The sequence below is a fragment of the Molothrus ater genome, unplaced genomic scaffold (genome assembly GCF_012460135.2).
Source record: "Molothrus ater isolate BHLD 08-10-18 breed brown headed cowbird unplaced genomic scaffold, BPBGC_Mater_1.1 matUn_MA728, whole genome shotgun sequence".
NCBI classification, from domain to species: Eukaryota; Metazoa; Chordata; class Aves; order Passeriformes; family Icteridae; genus Molothrus; species Molothrus ater.
This window is the reverse complement of record NW_023416597.1, coordinates 3261-13177: the sequence shown is the minus strand read 5'-3', so window position 1 is coordinate 13177 and position 9917 is coordinate 3261. Positions and strand designations below refer to the sequence as shown.

General features: G+C 58.2%; 1 protein-coding gene across 2 annotated transcripts; it reads left to right on the top strand.

Annotated features, from left to right (window-relative positions):
• Nucleotides 1-2324: 2324 nt before the first annotated feature.
• Nucleotides 2325-9249, top strand: LOC118701132 (uncharacterized). 2 transcript variants are annotated; one of them, XM_036405760.2, is made up of 3 exons: nucleotides 2325-3482; nucleotides 5167-5203; nucleotides 6418-9249. In XM_036405760.2, the coding sequence occupies exons 1-3, from the start codon at nucleotides 2676-2678 to the stop codon at nucleotides 6537-6539; spliced, it is 966 nt and encodes a 321-aa protein (XP_036261653.1). In that variant the 5' UTR covers nucleotides 2325-2675; the 3' UTR covers nucleotides 6540-9249. The 2 variants fall into 2 exon arrangements, with proteins under 2 accessions (XP_036261653.1, XP_054374280.1); XM_054518305.1 differs by lacking the exon at nucleotides 6418-9249 and having other exon boundaries at nucleotides 5167-6140.
• Nucleotides 9250-9917: the final 668 nt, after the last annotated feature.

Here is a 9917-nt window from a genome sequence, read left to right as displayed (position 1 = left end):
TTGGTGGGGTTTGGGGTAGATTTGGGGGTTTGAGGGAGTTTTGGAGGGATTTGGGGTGGGTTTGGGTGGGATTAGTGGGGTTTGGGGGGGATTGGTGGGTTTTAGGGTGGGTTTGGTGGGGTTTTAGAGGGGTTTAGGGTGGGATTAGTGAATTTTAGGGGGTCTTGGTAGAGCTTGGGGTAGTTTTAGGACATTTGAGGGCCTTCTGAGGGGAATTCAGTGGATTTTAGGGGTTTTTGGCAGAGTTTGGTGGGGTTTAAAGGGTTTTGGGGAGTTGGGAAGGAAGTTCCGTGAATTTTGGGGGATTTCAGGGGAGTTTGGGGGATTTTGTGGGGTTTCAGTGGATTTTGGAGTTGTTTGGGACAGATTTTTTTGGGGTTTGAGGGGGTTGTGGTATAATCTGAAGGGGTTTGGGGAAGTTTAGTGAATTTTGGGGACAGTTTCAAGGGGGATTTTCATGGATTTTGGGGTTATTGGTGGAATTTGATGGATTTGGGGCGACTTTGGGTGAGTTTCAGGGTGGTTTGGTGGATTTTGAGGGAGTTCAGCAAATTTTGGGGAGAATTTTGGAGGGATTTGGGCTGGGAGAATAATGGGGGGGAATGGATTTTGGGGGAGTTTTGGGGGATTTTGGGGGAATAATATGGGAAAACATTTTTTAGGGATATTTTTGAGGTATTTTGTGAGAGTTTGGTACATTTTGGGGAAAATTTGGGGGAAATTAGGAGGAGTTTGGACTATTTTGGAGGGAATTTGGTGCATTTTTGTGGGGAATATTTTGGGAAGTGTTTGAGATATTTTGGGGGGAATTTGGTGCATTTTGGGGTGAGTTTGGCGCATTTTGGGGGAGAATTTGGTGCATTTTGGAGGGAATTTGATGCATTTTGGGGAGAAATTTGTGCATTTTGGGGAGAATTTGGTGCATTTTGGGCGGATATTTTGGGAAGCTTTTGGGATATTTTGGGGGGAATTTTTTGGATTTTGGAGAGAATTTGGTGCATTTTGGGGGGAAATTTGTGCATTTTTGAGGGAATTTTTTGCATCTGGGTGGGGGAATTTTTTACATTTTGGGGGAAGTTTGGTGCATTTTGGGGGGGATATTTTGGGAAGTTTTTGGGGTGTTTTAGGGGGGAGTTTGGTGCATTTTGGGGGGATATTTTGGGAAGCGTTTGGGGTATTTTGGGGGAAACTTGGGGTATTTAGGGGAGACTCTTTTGGGATATTTTGGGGGGAATTTGATGCATTTTGGGCAAATATTTTGGGAAGCATTTGGGATATTTTGGGGGGATTTGGTGCATTTTAGGGGCAGTTTGGTGCATTTTGGTGGGATATTTTTGGGAAGCATTTGGGATATTTTGGGGAAAATTTGGCACATTTTGTGGGGAATTTGGTGCATTTTGGGGTGAATTTGGCACATTTTGGGGGGATATTTTGGGAAGCATTTGAGGTATTTTAAGAGGAGCTTAGTGCATTTTGGGGGGATATTTTGGGAAGTTTTTGGGATATTTTGGGGAGGAGCTTGGCACATTTTGGGGGGAATTTGGGGCAATTTGAGGGGAATTTGATGCATTTTGTGGGGAGTTTGGCACATTTTGTGGGGAGAGTTTGTGATATTTTGTGGGGGAGTTTGGTGCATTTTTGGGAGGAGTTTGGTGCATTTTGTGGGAGAATTTGGGGTATTTTAGGGGGAATTCGGGGCATTTTGTGGGGAATATTTTGGGGGGAGTTTGAGATATTTGGGGGGAAGTTGGTGCAAGTTAGGTGCATTTTGGGGGGATATTTTGGGAAGTTTCTGGGATATTTTTGAGAGGAGCTTGGCACATTTTGGAGGGAATTTGGTGCATTTTGTGGGGAATATTTTGGGAAGTGCTTGGGATATTTTGGGGTGAATTTGGCACATTTTGGGGGGATACTTTGGGGGCAGTTTGGTGCATTTTATGGGGATATTTTGGGAAGTGTTGGGAATATTTTGGAGGCAAGTTTGGTGCATTTTGGTGGGATATTTTTGGGAAGTGTTTGGGATATTTTGGGGTGAATTTGATGCATTTTGGGAAGCATATTTTGGGAAGCATTTGGGATATTTTGAGGCAAATTTGGGGCATTTTGGGGGCAATTTGGTGCATTTTGAGGTGAATTTGGGGTATTTTGGGAAGTGTTTGGGATATTTTGAGAGGAGTTTGGCACATTTTCAGGGGAATTTGGTGCATTTTGGGGAATATTTAGGGGAGAATTTGGTGCATTTTGGGGCAATATTTTGGCACCTGTTGGGGTTATTTTGGCACATTTTGGGGGGGAATAATTTTTTGCATTTTGGGGGGGGGGATTTGGGCACATTTTCTGTGAATTCCTGACATTTACAGCCACTCAAGAATATTTAAACCCCACTCCCCCTCCCTCCAGCGGGGCCTTTGCCCGATTTTAAACCGACTTTAACAATTTAAGCTCCATCAAAATGACCCCACCCCTACCTGGGCGTGTCCTGGGCGTGTCCCGGTGGGGTTCCCATCCCAATTTCGGGGTTTCCCATTTCCCATCCCAATTTCGGGGTGTCCCCATCCCAATTTCGGGGTTCCCATCCCAATTCCGGGGTTCCCATCCCAATTTCGGGGTTTCCCATTTCCCATCCCAATTTCGGGGTGTCCCCATCCCAATTTCGGGGTTCCCACCCCAATTCCATGCTGTCCCCCCCTGTTTCACAGAATCCCGTCCCAACGGGGGGGGGTTCCCATTTCCCATCCCAATTTTGGGGTTCCCATTTCCCACCCCAATTTCATGGTTCCCACCCCAATTCCGTGCTGTCCCCATCCCAGTTTTGGGGTTCCCACCCCAATTCCGCGCTGGCCCCCCATTTTCACAGAATCCCATCCCAAATTCATGGTTCCCACCCCAATTCCGGTGTCCCCACCTCAATTCCGTGCTGTCCCCCCGTTTTCACAGAATCCCACCCCAGTTTCAGGGGTTCCCATCCCAGTTTTGGGGTTCCCCCCCCCAATTCCGCGCTGTCCCCCCGTTTTCACAGAATCCCACCCCAATTTCAGGGGTTCCCATCCCAGTTTTGGGGTTCCCCCCCCAGTTCTGTGCTGTCCCCCCATTTTCACAGAATCCCGTCCCAATTTTGGTATCCCCACCCCAATTCCGTGCTGTCCCCCCCAATTCCGTGCTGTCCCCCCCCATTTTCACAGAATCCCACCCCAGTTTCAGGGGTTCCCATCCCAGTTTCGGGGTTCCCCCCCCCCCAATTCCGCGCCGTCCCCCCATTTCCACAGAATCCCGTCCCAACGGCGAGGCGGGCCGCGCGGCGCTGGCGCAGGAGGATTGTCCCCCCATCGATCAGCCCCTGTCCCCCGAGGAGCGCGGCCTGGGGCCCCCCCAAAACGCCCCCGCCGGGCCCGGGGGGGGCCGCGAGCGCTGCGGCCGCGACCGCGCCTGCTTCCTGCTGGGGCCGGACTACGCGCCCCCCCCCGAGGGACCCCTGCGCAAAGGTGGGCGAGGGGGGACCCCTGGGTACCCCAAAACACACCAGGGTACCCCAAAACCACCCCCAGGGTACCCCAAAACCAACCCCCCCCCCCGGGTACCCCAAAACCAACCCCAGGGTACCCCAAAACCAACCCCACCCCCGAGGGACCCCTGCGCAAAGGTGGGCGAGGGGGGGACCCCTGGGTACCCCAAAACACACCAGGGTACCCCAAAACCACCCCCAGGGTACCCCAAAACCAACCCCCCCCCCCGGGTACCCCAAAACCAACCCCAGGGTACCCCAAAACCAACCCCCACCCCCCGAGGGACCCCTGCGCAAAGGTGGGCGAGGGGGGGACCCCTGGGTACCCCAAAACACACCAGGGTACCCCAAAACCACCCCCAGGGTACCCCAAAACCAACCCCCCCCCGGGTACCCCAAAAACTCCTCACGGTACCCCAAAACCACCCTGCGCAAAGGTGGGTGAGGGGGGACCGCCGGGTACCCCAAAACACCCCAGGGTACCCCAAAACACCCCACAAACTCCTCACAATACCCCAAACCTCCCACCCCCCGACAGGCACCCCCCAGATCTTGGGGGTACCAAAAACCCCATCTTGGGGTACCCCAAAAACACCGCCCCCCTCAAAACACCCCAGGGTACCCGAAAACCTCCTCGGGTACCCCAAAATCCTGGGGGTAATGGTAACCCCCCCCTAGGGTACCCCAAAACCCCCCGGGGGGGGTCCCCAAATCCTCCTTCCCCCTTCCTGCATGTGCCTCCCAGTCCCGCCCCTCCCCCAAACTGGGCAAACTGGGGGGGCAGAGTTTGCGCAGCCCCCCCAAACTGGGAGAACTGGGCCAAACTGGGGGAACTGGGCCAAACTGGAGGGGCCGAGCTTGCACAGCCCCCCCAAACTGGGCCAAACTGGGGGGGCCGAGCTTGCACAGCCCCCCCAAACTGGGCCAAACTGGGGGGGCCGAGCTTGCACAGACCCCCCGGCGCTGGGGGGCTCTGGGTGTCCCTTGCACACGCGCGTGCAAGGGGCGGGGCTGGCTGCGGGCTCCGCCCATGCCAAGGGGGGCGGGGGGGGGTCCCTGTCCCCATTTGGGTGTCCCTGTCCCTGTCTGAGGGTCCTTGTCCCTATAGAGGGTCCCTGTCACTTTTAGGGTGTCCCTGTCCCCATAGGGGTCCCTCTCGGGGTGTCCCTGTCACTTTTAGGGTGTCCCTGTCCCAATTAGGGGGTCTTTGTCCCTATAGAGGGTCCTTGTCCCTTTTAGGGTGTCCCTGTCTCCATAGGGGGGGGTCCCTCCCGGGGTGTCCCTGTCCTCATTTGGGGGTCCCTGTCCCATTAGGGTGTCCCTGTCCCCGTAGAGGGTCCCTGTCCCTTTTAGGGGGTCCCTCTCCCCATAGGAGGGTCCCTCTTGGGGTGTCCCTGTCCCCATAGAGGGTCCCTGTCCCATTAGGGTGTCCCTGACCCTTTTAGGGTGTCCCTGTCCCCATTAGGGGTGTGTCCATCCCCATAGGGGGGTCCCACCCGGGGTGACCCTGTCCTCATAGAGGGTCCCTGTCCCCATAGGGGTGTCCCTGTCCCCATAGAGGGTCCCTGTCCCCATAGGGTGTCCCTGTCCCTTTTAGGGTGTCCCTGTTCCCATAGGGGGGTCCCTCCCGGGGTGACCCCTCCCCTCTCCCCTTCTGTCCCCAGCGCTCGTCACCGCCTGAGACCCCCGACGTTGCCGCAGGTCAGCCGGGAGGGGGCGCCCTCACCCTGGCCACGCCCCCCGGCGCATAACCCCGCCCACCTCGCACCGCTGCGCATGCGCAATCCCCGCCCCCACCCCCGCACCGCGGCGCTGCTTCACCGGGGGATGGGGGAGGGGCGGCACCTGGGACCCCCCCCCCCCAAAATACCTGGGGACCCCAAAACCACACCTTGGGACCCCAAAACCACACCTGGGGACCCCAAAACCACACCTGGCAGGACCAAAAATGCCCGGGAACCCCCAAAAAACATCTGGGAGCCCTCAAAAAACACCTGGACCCGCCAAAAAACACTTGGGGACCCCAAAAAATACCCGGGAGCCCCAAAAACACATTTGGGAGCACCAAAAACACCCGGGAACCCCCAAAACCAAACCTGGGGACCCTCAAAAACCACCTGGGAATCCCAAAAATACACGGGAAGCCCCAAAACACCCGGGAGCCCCTAAAATCACCTGGGAACCCCAAAAATCACAATTAGGACCCCTAAAAAACACCTGGGAACCCCAAAAAACACCTGGAGACCCTCCCAGGCTTTTTTGGGGTGCTTCCCCCCATCTCCTCAGTATCCCTTGGGGGGTCCCCAAATTTTGGGGAGGCAACCCCAATTCCTGGGGGGGAGGGCCCCCACATTTGCAGGAGGGTCCTAAACTAGAGGGGCTCCCCCCACCCCCGTAATGGGGTCCCCAATTTTTGGGGGCATCCCAAATCTTTGAGGGGGTCCCCAATTTTTGCAGGCGTCCCAAATCTTTGCGGGGGGTCCTCAACTTTTAGGGGGGGGTCCCCATTTCCTGGGGGAAGGGGTCCCAATTCTTGAGGGGGTCCCAATTCTTTGGGGGGGGGGGGTCCCAAGTTTTTGGGGGAGGTCCCAATTCTTTGGAGAGGGGTCCCCGTTTCCTGGGGGAAGGGGTCCCAATTCTTGGGGGGGTCCCAAGTTATTGGGGGGGGTCCCCAGTTTTTTGGGGGGGAGGTCCTAAACCCTTTGGGGAGGGGGGGGGGGGTGGGGGGTCCTGTCCAGTTTTGGGGGGGGGCCCCAAGATTTTGGAGGGAGTGGGGTCTCACATCCCATTTTTGGGGGGGGGTGTTTCCCAGTTTTGAGGGGGGTTTGGGAAATGAAAGGGGGGGGGGGCTGAGGGTGTTTTGGGGTTTTTTTGGGGGGGTGCTGACTCCCCTCCCCAATTTTTTGTCTCCCAAGGCTACGAGAAGTCGCGGAGCCTCAACAGCATCACGGGGGTGCGGGTGGCCCCCGCCGCCCCCCCCTTCAGCTCCCCCAGCCCCCCCCGGCGCCCCCGCTCCCCCATCCCCTCCATCCTTTGAGGAGGAGGGGGGGGGCGGGGAAGCCCCTCCCCCCACCCCCCACCCCCTTTTCCTGCCCCCCTTCCCCTCCCCCCCCCCCCCAGAAAATGGGGAGAAATGGGGGAAAAAAAACTCATCAGTGGCAATGGGGGGAGGGGGCACCCCGGCATGGGGGGGGGGGTGATTTTGGGGACACCCCACCCCCCCCCCCTCCCCTAAAAGGGAAGGGTGCCCCCCCTAGAGACTGTGAAAGGGGGTGACGAGGGGACCCCCCCCGCCCTGGTGTCACCCCAAAGGCTGCACTGCACTTTCTGGACTGGGTGTCCCCCCCCATATTTGGGGTCCCTCCAAGCCCACCCCAGTTTCGGGGGGGTTTGGGTGTCCTTGTTGTTCCCCCCCACCCCGTGTGTCCCCCCCCTTCCATGATCACTCAGGACTTGGGGAGCCCCCCCTAAATTGGTGTCACCTCACCTCGTGTGTCCCCTCTGTGTGTCCCTGATGTCCGTCCGTCCGTCCCCCCCATGTGTGTCCCCCCTCCTGGGCTCCCCACACCCCCCCAAGCAATAACTGGAGCCGCCGGACGCGCCGATGGCAGAGGACGACGGCGGAGGTAGGGCCCTGCCCGGGTGTCCCCCCTGTCCCCCTGTGGTGGCAGCGTCACCCCAAGATGGGGGAAGAAGGGGGGAAACCGGGCCCACTAGGAGTTCAGGCTTCGTTTCCATGGTAACGGGACTAGGCCTGAGCTCTACTGCGAGGCCAGGCTGCGTTTCCATGGTAACAGAACTAGGCCTGAGCTCTACTGTGAATCCAGGCTTCATTTCCATGGTAACAGGACTAGGCCTGAGCCCTTACCACAAGGCCAGGCTGTGTTTCCATGGCAACGGGAGCAGGCCTGAGCCTGCACTTTGAGATCAGGCTGTGTTTCCATGGTAACAGGACTAGGCCAGGCACTACTGCAAGGCCAGGCTGTGTTTCCATGGTAACAGGGCTCGGCCTGAGCTCTACTGTGAATCCGGGCTGTGTTTCCATGGTAATGGGACAAGGCCTGAGCTTTGCTGTGAATCAGGGCTGCGTTTCCATGGTAACGGGACAAGGCCTGAGCTCTGTTGTTAGTCCAGGCTGCATTTCCATGGTAACAGGACTAGGCTAAGGCCACCCTGTGTTTCCATGGTAACAGGACTAGGCCTAAGCACTACTGTTAATCCAGGCTTCGTTTCCATGGTAACAGGATTAGGCCCGGCACTACTGCAAGGCCAGGCTGTGTTTCCATGGTAACAAGATCAAGCCAGAGTCCTCACTACAGTCCCAGGCTGTGTTTCCAAGGTAACTGCACTAGGCCTGAGCAGTATTCTGACATCAGGCCATGTTTCCATGGTAACAGAGCTAGGCTAGGTACTGCTGCAAGGCCAGGCTACATTTCCCTGATAACAGGACAAGGCCTGAACCTTCACAGTGGGATCAGGCTTGTTTCCATGGTAACAGGTGTAGGTCAAGTCCTACTGTGAGGCCAGGCTGCATTTCCATGGTAATGGGACTAGGCCTGAGCTCTACTGTGAGGCCAGGCTGCGTTTCCATGGTAACAGGACTAGGCTTGAGCCCTTACCACAAGGCCAGGCTGCGTTTCCATGGTAACGGGACTAGGCTTGAGCCCTTACCACAAGGCCAGGCTGTGTTTCCATGGCAACGGGAGCAGGCCTGAGCCTGCACTTTGAGATCAGGCTGCGTTTCCATGGTAACGGGAGCAGGCCTAAGCCCTGACTGCAAGGCCAGGCTGAGTTTCCATGGTAACAGGACTAGGCCTGACCCCTGACTGCAAGGCCTGGCTGCGTTTCCATGGTAACAGGAGCAGGTCTGAGCTTTATTGCAAGGCCAGGCTGCGTTTCCATGGTAACGGGACTAGGCCAGAGCCCCCAAATCAGGCCTCGCCCCCTTTTGGGGGGGGCCGGGACCCCCCCAAAGCTGTTCTCCCCCCCCAGGGGGGTCCCTGGGGGCGGCAGTTTGGGGGGTGGGGCCCCCTGGGCGCCCCTCCCCCCCGACCAGCATGTCTGCATGTCCGACCCGCCGGTATTTATTGTAATATGCAAAAAAACCCCTAAACCCCCTGAATCAACCCCAACCTGCCCTCCCCCCTTCCATGGTGGGGGGGTCCTCATTTATCGGGGTCCCCCCCTCCCCCAACCCCCGCTCCATCCCCCTTCCCCCCTCCCCAGCGCGGCGGGAGCCTTATGCAATGACTCCTATGCAAATGAGATGCTAATGAGGACTAATTGCTCCCTGGCCGCTCTCCCTCCCCCCTCCCCCCCCAATTCGCTGCATGTTTGGGGGGGGCCCCCCCTCGCCTCGTGCTTTTTTGGGGGGAGGGTCTCCAGCCCCTCCCCCCCCGGGCTGCGCTGTAACGAGCTCCCCCCCCCCCTTTAATTACTATTTATTAACACCTCATGAATATTCATGACCCCCCCTCCCTCCCCTGGGATCGGTGCAATCCCCCCTCCCCCCCCCATCTCCGGGGTTTGTTTTTTGGGGGGGGGGGGCGCGCCCCCCGTTTTGGGGGGGGTCTCTGACTCAGGAAGGGGGGGGAGGGGCTGTGCCAAACGGGGGGGCCCCCGGGGGGGGGGGGTTGGGGGAGGGGCGGGGGCCCCGCGGGGGTGGGGGAGGGGCGGGGGGGGGAGGGGCTCAGAGCTATTTTTTCACGCGGGGAATTGAACGGCCGCGAAATAAAAAGTGACCAAAAAAAAAAAAAAAAAAGAAACGAAAAAGGTGGAAATGGCCTTAAAATGGGGGAGGGGATTGGGGGAGGGGACTGGGGGAGGGCCCCGGGTGGGTGGCACCGCGGTGTCCCCTCCCTTGTCCCTCCTGTGTGCCCAGTGTCCCCTCCCGTGTCCCTCTGTCCCTTCTGGTGTCCCCTTCCCACTGTCCCCTCTGTCCCCTCTCGCCTCTGGTGTCACCTCCCGTGTCCCCCCTGTCCCCTCCCCGGTGTCCCCTCTCCCGTGTCCCCCTGTCCCCTCCCCGGTGTCCCCTCTCCCGTGTCCCCCCTGTCCCCTCCCCTGTCCCCTCCCCTGTCCCCTCCCTTGTCCCCTTCCTTGTCCCCTCTGTTCCTTCTGGTGTCCCCTCCCCTGTCCCCTCTGTCCCCTCACGTGTCCCGTGTTCCCTCCCCAATGTCCCCTCCCTCATCCCTCTGTCCCCTCCCCTCTGTCCCCTTTGTCCCCTCCCCCGTCCCCTCCGGTGTCCCTCTGTCCCCGCGGTGTCCGTCTGTCCGGCTGCAGCAGGAATAGAAAAGCTCTTTATTGGATGGGCGGGGCTGGGACGGGGTGGGGGGACAGGGACATTGTGGGGACAGGGACATTGAGGGGGGTGACAGGGACATGGGGACATCGTGGGGGGGACAGGGACATTGGGGGG

Coding starts and splice junctions, on each gene's coding strand:
- LOC118701132 (XM_054518305.1), top strand. CDS start 2,453: ATGACCCCACCCCTACCTGGGCGTGTCCTGGGCGTGTCCCGGTGGGGT.